Consider the following 14,205-nt stretch of genomic DNA (forward strand, 5'->3'; position numbering starts at 1 on the left):
GTTCCACACTGGCCAGTGATGTTCTGCTGTTAGTTTTCTGGTTAACTTGAATGTTTGGGGCCCGTGTGTGTGTGTGTGATCATACAAACACAAGAGTGATGTGAAACGATCATCAGTTGAGCTCTTTAGACCAGAGTGTGTGTTCTTCAGTTGAAACAGCGAGTGAAGAGCACACACACTGAAGGCTGTGATGCTTCTCAAGGATAATGCCCATCGCATAGCGTTTGGAAATGCAAAGGAGGTCAGTGCTTTCTGAAGGCAGTGTGCATGTGAGCAACACCGCGTGAGCTGGTGAAGGAGCTTCAGGCATGTGCGCGCGCGTGTGTGTGTGTGTGTGTGTGAGGAAACGAGAGAAATGCTAGGGCACGCTCTGCCAGTTCTCTGCCTGCGGACACTCAGTGATGTCAGAGTAGTTCAACAGAACATTGTGTGTGTGCGTGTGTGTGTGCGCGTGTGTGAGCGAGAGAGAGAGAGAGAGAGAGAGAGAGCGGCCCTTGACAATGAGAGTGTGTTTTTATGTGAGTGTGGTTATGTATGAGGCAATAGATGTGAAGATGATACCAAGCAAAACATGACGGTTCTGGCATACATGCACATACACAGAGAACGAAAGAGAGATAGAAAGAGGCACAGGAGAAGAAAATGACTGTCGTCCAGTAACACAAGTTCTTATTTCTGGGATTGTGAGCTTTACTCTGATCAGACATGCTGGACTAACCCTGGACACGCTGACCGGAGGAACCGCTAGAAACCATGACAGGTGAGCTCACGCCACAGCGATAAACTCAAACATTAAACGGCCGGTGATCTTCGAGTTACTGGTCTATTCAGTGTCAATATTCAGTTCAATGATGATTCAATTCAGTTCAGTAATGTTGATGTGAAATTCATAAAGTATAAAGCAAAGTCGATTCAGTTATAAAGCCAGTGAAGTCAAATCGATAATGCGGTATTACTGTACATTTAGTTCCTTTACTTTTCCATTTGAGCCCATCAACATTTAACATTTTAAGAGGCTCCTAATTTGCTTTTCAAACTACAAAAATAAACATTCAACATGGTTGAAAATATGGAGGGAAGACATCCCTGTTCTCATTAGTCTGACGTCTGTGCCTTTAATTTAGCAACCCTTCAGGTTAGAAAACAGATCCAGTCCAAACACTGCTTCTATCTGTGTAAGAAGGGCAGCAGAACACAAGATTAAAGTGCGCAAACAGAGCAAACTGTCCACCGACGTCTCGCTGTGGTGCTTGACAAACACGGACTCAGATGTCTTACATCCCAGCATTGTTGGAGAGACACCACTGCTGCCAAAGTTTGTATACAGAGTGCATATCATTTGATTTTTTCCAAAATTTCATATTTCTATTTTTTTTTTAAACATTATTTTCAAAACATTGTTTATGCACTTGTAATTGTAGTGTAAACGCCCTCCTTCCACCTCTGAGCTGCATTTAAAAGTCTGAGGAAATGCATTTAAAGTCCACTCCAGATGCAGCTCTGCAGCGTAAAGAGGGATTTTGTTGATGCTTAATTTATTTGATTGGTAACATCCCTATAGTGTTATTTACTTTAAGTTATTAAAATATGTTCTACAGTATGTAACTTATATATGTAGTGCAATGAAACAATCCTTTCTCAGATAAAGAACTCGGGGGGAATCATCCAGAGAGTTAACTCTGGCAAAAGCATACGAGAGGCAAGCAAATGTCCCCAAGGATACACCTTTAGACGTGCCGGAGCGCTCCATACTTCTTGTGGAGTTTGCCTCGAGCTATCAAAGGCCTTCACAACCCAACACGACTTTGTTTGAAAACATCCAATCGCTTTGAGCAGACTCTACAACAAGCAAATAGCTGGTTGGCCCATTGCCCTTTGTGTGTGGGATCTACAGCCCAACTGGGAAGTGTGCTGGTCGAAATGGACCTAGCCTTATGACCGGCTGCCACTGCCTCAACATAGACTTTGAGCCTGGATATAGATAGAACTGTTTCTGAACACTCTTGATGGAACAGGAGATCTGTGCATGCGCCATTGTGGAAATTACAGAGGTACTCTCAATTGTGAGCCACACATTGAGCTTGCACCTCATCATCCCGCAAGCCTGCGAGAGCAGGGTCAGTAGGGTACCAAGTTTGGAAACTACAGCAGATTGGGCCACATCTGCGCAATCAACAAGATTTACTCTTTCTTTTTAGATTGGGATGAAGATGGAGCCTCCATTCCCGGCACACACCACACCTCCCAGTGACTGGTGCCTGGCTATATCAGCCCATCTCAGTATCATAGACTGTAAAAAAGTATGGGCGTAGTGTCCGTGACGTCACCCGTAGTGTTTCTGAAGAGCCAGAGTCGCCATCTTGGCAGCGTCGCTCCCGGATAAACGAAAATGGGCAGCGAGGCGGATTAGCTGAGGTGACGTGACGCTAACAGACAAACGGCTAGCAGTGACATCAGAGGCAATCCACCTGTCACTCAAGTGTACACGCCCTTAATTATGCAGAACTTTAAGGCTTAATATAATTTAAACAGATGAGTTATGAAAAAAATTCACCCCTCCTCAGTTTTAGTGAAGAGCAAAATTAGCTATATAGACCAAAACTACTTTTGGTACTAGACTGTAAACATCTTTTTTTCTGCTGTAAAGTTGGGCATATTAACATGCGGGTCTATGGGATTGAATCTCTTCTGCAGCCGGCCTCTAGTGGCCAGTGGATGAACTGCAGTTGAAGTCACTTCAGTGTTGGATTCAAGAGAGAAAGGAAGGTTGCCGCTTGGTCAATATGTGAAATCCCTGCGTGAAAAGCCTTGAGACCAAAGAACATAGCCAAAAGTTCCTGGCAATGTATGTGCCATGAGGCTTATGCCTCAATGTCAGTCGCACAGGAGCCCAAGCTTGTCAAAGACGCATCTGTCATGTCAACTGCACAGGAACACTTGGAGCAAGGCGAACTCTTGGTAAAACAGTTTCTTCCCTCAAACTCGAGCCACAGTTACACAGTGCCACATAAATGAGGGACATTGAATTCATGTGGGTCTCGTCGTGTGATACAAGTAACAGGGAGTGGGCCCAGAAAGAGCCACTGAAAAAGACAACGCATCAACCTAAGGTTTGACTGAAACAGTGGCAAAAACGCCCAGACCGTGCTCGCCTGAGAGGCGAAGCTGTCATTGGGAGCAAATTAAGCTCTATCCTAAAGGAAGACTCCTTCTGACTGGTCTCAGCATGGTTTTTGACCAAGGAGCTATGGACAGGTGAATGTGATGAGAAGCAATCTAAATATTGCATGCATCATTCAAGTCTCCTGTCACAAACCAGTCTCTCAATGTGAAACAAAATCTTGAATGGAAACTTTCTGAGTTATGTTATTATTTGGTCATATTTTGCATTATGTCTGATGTGCAGGACTTTGGTCAGCATTCGTGTTGTTGCAAATGTGCTATATAAATAAACCTTGCTCTTACCTCGACCTATTATGACATGCAATCACATACTATCCATGTCTAAAATATTATTACAATAAACAATCAAGCAGTTGAGAAATATTGCATGTATGTATGCAGTAAAGCTGGATATACTTATATATGAAACTTTATATAGAGAGCTGTGCAATAATATAGTTTACATTTTGCAATGATATAAACAATCACGAAGCCAAACTTTGCTATATATTATATATTGTTTTACGTGAGGGTATATATGCAGGTAAAGCAGGTATATATCCAACTTTACATATATCATAGACGACCAAATCCAGATTACAAGTGCTTGAAAACCAGACTACATAGTACACTATAGGTTACTAGCTATATAAAGAACAACGGGTAGCAGAACGCATTGGGTCATTTAGTTTTTTAATTTGAATTGTTAGAGACTACTTTTGACTGGTTTATCTATGACAGGGGTGCCCAATCCTGCTCCTGGCGATCGACTGTCCTGCACAGTTCATCTCCAACCCTAATCAAACACACCTGAAGCAACCAATTAAGGTCTTCAGAGCACGGCAGGATCACTTGAAAATTAAAGGCAGGTGTGTTTGATTAGGGTTGGAGATGAACTGTGCAGGACAGTCGATCGCCAGGAGCAGGATTGGGCACCCCTGATCTATGATGATTGTGTCATCGTAGTTAATATACTATTTGTGTGAGGCCAAATGAATGCAATGGTAACTCGGCCCATTTCTCTATGTCTTCACCAGGTGTGGTCTTTGCATTATCCAGCCTGTTATTACTCCAGACAGCCTCCTCTTGCCCCAAGGAGTGCTTGTGTGACACTCACACCAAAGTGGTGGACTGCCGGGGACGAGGACTTTATGATGTTCCACGTCAACTCAATCAAGACACCCTGGAGCTGTATCTCCAAAACAACCGTCTCCGAGGCCTGGGCTCCATGTCCTTTCGAGAGACGCCACAACTTCAAATTCTGGACCTGGCCAACAATTCAATCACAATGCTTTCCACCAGTGCCCTTCTGGGACTCAGAAGCTTGAAGGTCCTCAGCCTGGCCAATAACTCTATCCGGGAACTGGACCGGCGTCTTCTGGTTTCAGTAAGAAATCTAACCATATTGGACCTGTCCTATAACACCATCAGTGGACTACCTGGAGCTCTTGCTGATAGTTTCCACTATCTTACCCATCTGTCTCTCCATTACAATCGGCTGACTAAGCTGGACCGTATACACCTGGAGGCTCTGGGAAATCTGAAAGTTCTGCAACTGAAGGGCAATCCTTGGAGATGTGACTGTCATATGATAGGACTCAAACTATGGTTGGAGATGTTTGCTTTCAAAGGTAACTAAACCCTCAAATCCACAATAGAGTCTTCATTTCAAAATAACAAAACAAAAACAATCAAACATAGCTAAATGTCCCGTCTTTGAAATTAATTCAGGTAAGAATCTTTCTACATTGTGCTAAAATTTTCACCTAATAGTATTCCACCCTAAATTGTCAACCCACGCTAAAAAGTCAGAATAATTTCTGATTTCCTATCACAGAAAATAAAGCTAATGTTATACTCTTTGTGAGGTTTATCTTGAGCGCCCTGTTTTGCACTCAGCAAGTGCGATTCTTTTTTAGGTAGGTGTGGATGAGTTAATTGCTTGGCGTATCTCACAATGGGATTGGTAGATCATCTGACACACAGTTTAATGCAGCTGCTCCGGACTTGAGCCACACCTGTTAGAGCTTCATGGATTTGCCCTTTAGTCAACAGACCATGGAACAAGTTTTTGCATCAGTCTCTTTTGAACTGCTATTGCTAGGAGCATGGGGTGGCCTGCAGTTTATTTACTCATTTATTTATTTTTGCTGAACATGGTTTGTTTAGGTTAGTCAGTAAGAAAAAGCCTTTATGTATTTTTATTTGCATCAGGTCAGTTGTGAGTTTTGTACTTTTGGCCTTTCGACAGCCTGAAGCTGCTTCACATCAGAGTCCTGATCACCCTGTCCGGGTTTTGCTCTTATTTATTGCGTAAATATTAGGGTCAGAAATTTACTTAATATAAGGCTTAATATTTGCCCCTGGAACTGATTCCAGGGACATTTTTTTTATATATCTTTGTAAGGGCAGTTTTTATAATTACTTTATTAAGAGTATCTTGTCTTTTAAGTTAAATACTTAACCAATTGACCGTATTTACCAACAAAACGTATTTACAAAACTTGGCGAAGGTTTTAGCACTTGCTATGTGAACACAAAAAATATCATTGACATGATTCAAAAAGGTTCAATGGTCCTGAAAAAATAGAGATACTTGTATTCTTCATGGTAAAAAATAATCGCATTGGAAACGAATGGGAATTTCATCTAGTGGAAATGTTTGGTACTGCGCCTAATCAAAATCTTACTGAAAGCTCATTTTTTTATATATCAACCTCAGAGTAAACCTAAAGTAAATTATTTATTCACACAGTATATTTCATGCTGCTCACCGGTGGCGTACATGTATTTACACAGCAATTGCATAATGTTCAATGTAATAGCCAACATAAATGTATAAATTATAAAACTAAACATCTGGGTACGGCAGCAAAATTATGACAATAATCCCTCCATTTGAACCCTTATCTTGAATTTTGGGGGCATTTTTGTTCAATTTGCTTGGCCCAAGCCTCCATTAATATCCAACCCTGGTTCGTACTCCCTCGGCAGGGCACAATACTAATCACGCAAAACGACGCACAAACATTTACATCTTCAGTCATTAAAACAATTGGAAAAAAAATTTATGCAATAAGCAGAGCTCTATACATTTATATAATTACTGGCAATGATTCTACAAATAAACCTTTTCTCTTTAAAACAAGCATCACACATAATCAAATCATGTATGTACTTATTAGCTCACGACTGGACTGGTGGAAATTAATTTTGAACATGAATATATTACAGGGAAAATTCCACTCAAGCCTACACTGTCTTGTCCAGTGTCGATAGCTCACGGCTCGCTCCTCACAGGGATGTTCTGCTTAGCAGCCCTGAGCTTTACACATAGTGAAGATGACCCGCATTCTCCACCATTATCATCTCTTTGTTTTCTTAGGTGGAGTGGTGGACAGCATCACGTGCGTCCAGCCTCAGCTCATGCTGGAGCGAGACCTCCGGCACATTCCCTACGAGCTTTTCCACTCCTGCATGATCACCAGCTACAGCTACCTGTTCGCCAACATCCACTACCTGGACGGCAAGCACCGCACGCTCAGCGGACCGCTTCACCCGAGCCCTCGAGCCCCGTCCGGGAGCGACTTCAGCCCGCCGGGAGAGGGGATTCTGCCCGAGTGTGAGCCCAAGCAAAGACCCCGGCCTGCCAACTACCGGCACGCCATCGCCACCGTGGTCATCACAGGAGTGGTGTGTGGCATCGTGTGCTTGATGATGTTGGCGGCAGCTGTGTACGGGTGTGCGTATGCAGCAATCAACGCCAAGTATCAAAGAGAGCTGAAGCAGAAAGCCAAAGAAGCGGGTGTAGTAGAAGAGCGGAAAAACATTGAAAGAGAGGAGAAGAAGGAACCGCTCGAGTGATGCGAAGATCATGCACACGAAGCACAAATACACATGAAGGATACACTCCACGGTATCCACACTCGGTTGTGTATCTAAGTTCCTTTGAGGCGAGTGCACTCGGCACCGTATTGGCGATGTCCCCGGGCAGCTATTTCTCTAGATATGCAAATACGGCTCCTACCTAAAGGGGCAAGACGGATGATCAAGATGGCATATGCTTCTTCTTTAGCTTCAATCAGGCTAGAAGAACTGTATTTTTCAGGCAAACGCACACATTTCTAGAGTCAAAACAATAGGTGATACTTCTGGCAAAAAGGCAGAAGTCAATCCAAGCGAACATACATTACGAGACTACATGTCATGTTGTTTAAGCTGTGTATTGTTACAGTGTCTGTAGTGTACGTAAATTAACAATGTGTGCTTTTTCTCCATGTTACCTGCACTCAGATATCCCCATTTTTTTCGTCTTTCGACAGCTTCAAGGCAGATTATATTTCCCCCAGTGCATTATGGGTTCTGAAGTTTCCCGACGTTTTTGGTGAAAGGGAACGCCACAGTTTTCTTTAGTCATGTAGAACCAGTTTAAAATACTCATTTCAACTGCATAGCCAACCATGTTTTATAGAAAGCCCATCTTGCCAGCATTCCGCTTTTAATCGTGCAACAATATACCACAATATAGTAGCAACTTCACAGCCCTTCCCAGTTGCCACAACAGATTTCACTGGTTTGAAGGTGAACAAATGCCGTTTCCCGTCACACGGTCTCATTCATATTTTTTTGGGTTCTTTTTCATTTCAGGGGTCGGCAACCTTTTTGTCATGAAAAACATGACACAGACATGTTTTAAAAGTTCATAACGGCTTAATTGAAAGATTAACACACTTTACTATTGAAACCTGATGATCGAACATTACTTGATCAATCACAATCTTGCTTATTTGCGTATTATTAGAAAAAGTAATTTTCCATAATTTTTTTTTTTACATTTGTCAAAACAAAAAAGTTAGTTTGTTTTCAGGTTTAAATTTACTTTGAATAACAGATTTCCAATGTCTGTTTCCCTGAACCGCACTACACATCACCGTCGCTGTGTTTAACAGGACTCTTTACCCAGCATGCAATAGCCGTCATTTCTCCGTCTAGGTTAACTATAAACCCGATATAGTCCGGCTATGAGTAGGTTAACTATAGACCCGATATAGTCCGGCTATGAGTAGGTTAACTATAGACCCGATATAGTCCGGCTATGAGTAGATTAACTATAGACCCGATATAGTCCGGCTATGAGTAACACACTTCTGGCCAAAATAACCTTGAATTTGGTTACATGTCATTATTGCCAAAATAACTTGCAAGATGTATGATATTCCGTCATGTAAGCAAAGTCAACAGTTATTACAAGACGTTTGGTTTCATTTATTTTACATATTATCTAATTGAGGACTAGTCTATTCTTGGGCGATGGTTAACCCTCTGGGGTCCTTCATTTCAGAGTCACACTCAGGACCTTCGGGTCCAAATGGGCCGGAAGGGTGGGATTAATATTTATTTAAAAAAATCATCTTTTTTTTTTTTACTTGTTTTTTATAATATTTTTTCTTTTCTTTTTTGGTGTTTTGAGATAATTTCAAAAATAAAAATGATTTATAATTAATATTAATGCAATAATTATGACCCATTTTCCCCCATTGAATATAATAGTAATTTTAAAAAAAATATGTATTTTTTTTTATTTTTTTTAAAGCTGTATTTCATTTTCGAGTCAAGCCTAGGCCTCATGAAAGCAATTTTTGAAATGAGATGGATGCCATCTGGAGGACAAACTAAGCATTTTAAAAATTCAAACCCCATATGTAATCTGAATTTATTAGTGTGTATGTGTATAAAAGTGTGTTTGTGTGTGTGTGCGTGGATGTGTCTGTTTTGCACTCTTGATGTTTTATAGATTCACCCCTTCACTGTTGTGTGCTTTTTTTCTGGATCGTGGCTGATTTGTAGATTGTACGCACAAAATAACTCTGTATTTTCACATTTTTGCCAATTTTCCATTCATTTCCTATGCGGGTCCATTTGGACCCGAAGGTCCTGAGTGTGACTATTTTTTTTACAACCACTAAGACTATTCAAATCCTGTCCCCGATTTTTTTGGGTGTTCATATGCCAAGTACCAACAAAGTCACCAAATTTCGGACCATTCCGATAAAGCTATGATTTAAAAAAAAAAAAAATGTAAATGCTTCAGGTCCATTTGGGCCGAAGGAACCCAGAGGGTTAAACGTCAATTAAATGTTCACTGACAGCCCAAATGTTGCCTTGTTTTAGCCTAGACGTCAGGCTGTGTTTGGACGCCTTTTAAATGCAAAATTGCTTTCTGGGTTTACTTAGTCGAATATCTTAGTCAAAGCTGTTGCACGTGTACCATAGGTTACTGACCCGTGGACTAGTTGAAACACACAGTTGTGATTAGTAATGTGAAAAGGCCACAAACACACTGGAAGAAAGAAACACTGTCATATTGAGCGGCGTAATGAAGCCCGTTCAGTTCTCTGCCCTCGTCCGGTCTCTGGTCTCTATCGTAATGTTCAAAACGAAGAGTTGCTCCACTGCGCTTTACACTGTAATGAATATTGTCAATTCCTCAGAGCTTTAGTTAGGCCAAAGATTTACGTGAACACTTCTATACATCATACTTCTATACATGCAGTTAAAAGAAGAGTTTAATTTTTTTATTTTAAATATAATATGTCGACTTTGGGTTTTTTAATAGCTGTGATGGCACAGAAATGACTTATTATTTACATACAAACTATACCAGTTTGAAATGTTTCATTTACAGTCTTCTGCATAATTTATTAAATGTATTGCCTTATCAGTTAATAATATGGTCATGTAGGCAGATCCTGATATCAGTGTCTTAATGTGTTATATAAGTATATTGTATAAGCCTCACTGTAAATATTCAGATACAAACCTAAAGAGATTCTGAGCTCTTGGGAAATGCTGGAATATCCAAGATTATATAAACTTGCATATGAATGGATGATCTGTGTTATATAACATCTGCACACATAGCCGAGCAATAATTGGTTAGTTGACGTGATATACGTTGGGAAAGCTGACATGTCCTGCAGTGTGTGATATACATGCTAGTGTGCTCATTCTTTTATATCATCATAAAACAGTTCTTATGATAATACATGTGTTTTAAACGGAGAGTACATTGAATATTCATACTTTAAAAATCATCAGTCACACTGTAGGACCATTTCAAATGAACAAGTGAAGGGAAAGTGGCGCATTTGCACTCCATACCCACAAACCAGCAGAATCTGAATACATATTAATTTAATGTCAAGCAATTGAAATCAGTTTTGATTATAGATGGAAATCCTGTAAAGTGGCCTTTAAGCACATGAAGGACACACACGCATACAAATGTCCCAGTTATACAAGAGCGTTCTGTCATCAGCATGTCAGGCTGCATTAGTGTGTGTGTGTGTGTGTGTGTGTGTGTGTGCTATCATGAGCACGTGAAACTGAGAAACAACATGTGCTTTCAATTATTATTCTGTTCAAATCAAATCAACCAACAGTCACTGAGCCAGAACGTTCGTTTAGTCAAATATCTGTGGTAAATGTGTACGTTTGTGCTCGTGTGGAAACATGTTGTAATATTTCTGTGTTAAATTTATATTTACTAGAGCTTGGTATTGCAGCATAAGCATAAAGTATAAGATACATAGAATTTAAAATCTATACAATAAACAGCATGAAATACTTTATAGAACATGATTTTAGTCATGTGTGTGTGTGTGTGTGTGTGTGTGTGTACGCTCCAGCAAAACACTGAATCATGAGCAGCAGAGGGTGAAAATCTGTCTGTTCCTCTTCATTTCTCTGTCAGTTATAACATGAATCACTTGTGCATGAGCGTGTGTGTGTGTGTGTGTGTGTGTGTGTGTAGTGCTCCTCCAGGCTTATGTTCAAACAGACATCTTTCTCTCTGCGTTATTCTATTTCCCTTTTGTCTAGCGTCTCTCTCTCTGCTCATGTGTTTAACCCTCCGTGAGCGCTTGCAGAGCACAGAAACACAGCGACCGACGAGTAGCGTTCTCTAAGATCAGCCGTGATGTGTATGCGAGGTGTGTGTGTGCTGTACCTGCAGCGAAGGTGTGTGTGTGCTGTACCTGCAGCGAAGGTGTGTGTGTGCTGTACCTGCAGCGATGGCGAGGTGTGTGTGTGCTGTACCTGCAGCGATGGCGAGGTGTGTGTGTGCTGTACCTGCAGCGATGGCGAGGTGTGTGTGTGCTGTACCTGCAGCGATGGCGAGGTGTGTGTGTGCTGTACCTGCAGCGAAGGTGTGTGTGTGCTGTACCTGCAGCGATGGCGAGGTGTGTGTGTGCTGTACCTGCAGCGAAGGTGTGTGTGTGCTGTACCTGCAGCGATGGCGAGGTGTGTGTGTGCTGTGCCTGTAGCGATGGCGAGATGTGTGTGTGCTGTACCTGCAGCGATGGCGAGGTGTGTGTGTGCTGTACCTGCAGCGATGGCGAGGTGTGTGTGTGCTGTACCTGCAGCGAAGGTGTGTGTGTGCTGTACCTGCAGCGATGGCGAGGTGTGTGTGTGCTGTACCTGTAGCGATGGCGAGGTGTGTGTGTGCTGTACCTGCAGCGAAGGTGTGTGTGTGCTGTACCTGCAGCGATGGCGAGGTGTGTGTGTGCTGTACCTGCAGCGATGGCGAGGTGTGTGTGTGCTGTACCTGCAGCGATGGCGAGGTGTGTGTGTGCTGTACCTGCAGCGATGGCGAGGTGTGTGTGTGCTGTACCTGCAGCGAAGGTGTGTGTGTGCTGTACCTGCAGCGATGGCGAGGTGTGTGTGTGCTGTGCCTGTAGCGATGGCGAGATGTGTGTGTGCTGTACCTGCAGCGATGGCGAGGTGTGTGTGTGCTGTACCTGCAGCGATGGCGAGGTGTGTGTGTGCTGTACCTGCAGCGATGGCGAGGTGTGTGTGTGCTGTACCTGCAGCGAAGGTGTGTGTGTGCTGTACCTGTAGCGATGGGGAGGTGTGTGTGTGCTGTACCTGCAGCGAAGGTGTGTGTGTGCTGTACCTGCAGCGAAGGTGTGTGTGTGCTGTACCTGCAGCGATGGCGAGGTGTGTGTGTGCTGTGCCTGTAGCGATGGCGAGATGTGTGTGTGCTGTACCTGCAGCGATGGCGAGGTGTGTGTGTGCTGTACCTGCAGCGAAGGTGTGTGTGTGCTGTACCTGCAGCGATGGTGTGTGTGTGCTGTACCTGCAGCGATGGCGAGGTGTGTGTGTGCTGTACCTGCAGCGATGGCGAGGTGTGTGTGTGCTGTACCTGCAGCGATGGCGAGGTGTGTGTGTGCTGTACCTGCAGCGATGGCGAGGTGTGTGTGTGCTGTACCTGCAGCGATGGCGAGGTGTGTGTGTGCTGTACCTGCAGCGATGGCGAGGTGTGTGTGTGCTGTACCTGCAGCGATGGCGAGGTGTGTGTGTGCTGTACCTGCAGCGATGGCGAGGTGTGTGTGTGCTGTACCTGCAGCGATGGCGAGGTGTGTGTGTGCTGTACCTGCAGCGATGGCGAGGTGTGTGTGTGCTGTACCTGCAGCGATGGCGAGGTGTGTGTGTGCTGTACCTGCAGCGATGGCGAGGTGTGTGTGTGCTGTACCTGCAGCGATGGCGAGGTGTGTGTGTGCTGTACCTGCAGCGATGGCGAGGTGTGTGTGTGCTGTACCTGCAGCGATGGCGAGGTGTGTGTGTGCTGTACCTGCAGCGATGGCGAGGTGTGTGTGTGCTGTACCTGCAGCGATGGCGAGGTGTGTGTGTGCTGTACCTGCAGCGATGGCGAGGTGTGTGTGTGCTGTACCTGCAGCGATGGGCGACTCTCTCTCGTCCAGCAGAGGAATGGTGCCGCTGGCGTACACCACACTCTTGTTCTCAGACGCTGAAACACACACACACACACACACACACACACACACACACACACACACACACACACACACACATCAGTGCAGAACAGAGAGCGGTGACCCTTTCTGCTCTAATGGGCCACTGCGTTATTATGTGTGCTGTTTATCTGAAGATTTCATATCATTTTCTGCTACAAATTAAAGTAGTTTCTAGACGTACATCATCATTAAACTGTTAGTTAACCATTAAAGTGCTGTCGTCACCCCGGCACTGCCGGGTTAGGAGTAACATTGTTAGTTTTTGTTCATCCAATTATTTTGTCAAATTATTAAAATAAGAATAATTAAACATAACTTTAACCTCAATCAACTACACTTTGATAAACTGTATTATAAAAGAGCCAACAAGTTGGAACTTTTAAACAAATGTTTTTTTTTAATTAACATTTTTACTTTCACAGATTTATAGTGCCTAATGTCCGTTTATAAATGTTTCTTCTTTGTAGAAGTGAATGGGAAAGTTAGATTACATCCCTCCCCATTTTCTCCTCGTCTCTGTTCTCCCGGTTTGTGTCAATAAAACTGAAGAGATTTTAAGTGTTTTACACAAAGCTGTGGAGAATCCCTCTATCCCTCTATCCCTGTACTGTACTGTAGTCTCATCTCATGATCAATGTCAGATCATTGCAGTGCGGAAGTTTTATTAGGTTTTCGAATCATCCCGCATTAAAAACAAACATTTTAATGCAAGTGAAACTCATAGCACAGTGTATTCTGGGAACCTAAGAACAGTGCTATGGACAATTCATGTGTACAAACATTACAGACTATTGCAAAAAAAATCGAAGTGAAATGCAAAAATAAATTAGAAGTGTGTATTGCTGTGTTAGAGGTTGTGCATTATAACCAATCACACACACATTTCTGTTGAGCTTATGAATGCATTGGCCAATCAGAGGCGTTTAGTCATCAGTGATAAAGAAATCCACTAAAAATGCTGGAGTTTTGTTCAGTGAATAAAGAGATTAGTAGCTAGACATACGCCGTGCACTGCTTCAGTGATGAAGGGAACGCTGTTTGTCACTTTCTGTATATCATTTATTCCCGGCCTGAATAGCGATCTGATTTTCTAATGCGTAAAAAGCAATAAACAAATCCAATAATTGTTCTTAGTTTGTTTTGTCTGTGCAGAATGTGTCGTGATGTTTCCCCAAACACAATTTATGTATTCAATGAATCAACTTTAATTATCATTATTATAATATCA

General features: G+C 42.8%; 2 protein-coding genes across 6 annotated transcripts in view; one reads left to right on the forward strand and one right to left on the reverse strand.

Annotated features, from left to right (window-relative positions):
* Positions 1-14,205, reverse strand: part of cacna2d3a (calcium channel, voltage-dependent, alpha 2/delta subunit 3a) — a 176,678-nt gene that overhangs the window by 42,884 nt on the left and 119,589 nt on the right. For all 5 annotated transcript variants that reach the window (XM_056240465.1, XM_056240466.1, XM_056240462.1 and 2 more), the window contains one exon: positions 12,893-12,970. In XM_056240465.1, the coding sequence (XP_056096440.1) occupies positions 12,893-12,970 (78 nt within the window). The remainder of the gene's footprint in view (positions 1-12,892; positions 12,971-14,205) is intronic.
* On the forward strand, positions 202-7,322 carry LOC130075712 (leucine-rich repeat and transmembrane domain-containing protein 1). The gene is made up of 3 exons (XM_056240472.1): positions 202-760; positions 4,200-4,793; positions 6,548-7,322. The coding sequence occupies exons 1-3, from the start codon at positions 754-756 to the stop codon at positions 7,024-7,026; spliced, it is 1,080 nt and encodes a 359-aa protein (XP_056096447.1). The 5' UTR covers positions 202-753; the 3' UTR covers positions 7,027-7,322.

Source organism: Rhinichthys klamathensis, unplaced genomic scaffold (assembly GCF_029890125.1).
Source record: "Rhinichthys klamathensis goyatoka isolate OS25496 unplaced genomic scaffold, OSU_Roscu_1.1 h1tg000599l_1, whole genome shotgun sequence".
In the NCBI taxonomy this organism is placed as follows: domain Eukaryota; kingdom Metazoa; phylum Chordata; class Actinopteri; order Cypriniformes; family Leuciscidae; genus Rhinichthys; species Rhinichthys klamathensis.

Coding starts and splice junctions, on each gene's coding strand:
- LOC130075712 (XM_056240472.1), top strand. Junction 4,794..6,547: donor GGAGATGTTTGCTTTCAAAG/GTAACTAAACCC, acceptor TTGTTTTCTTAG/GTGGAGTGGTGGACAGCATC.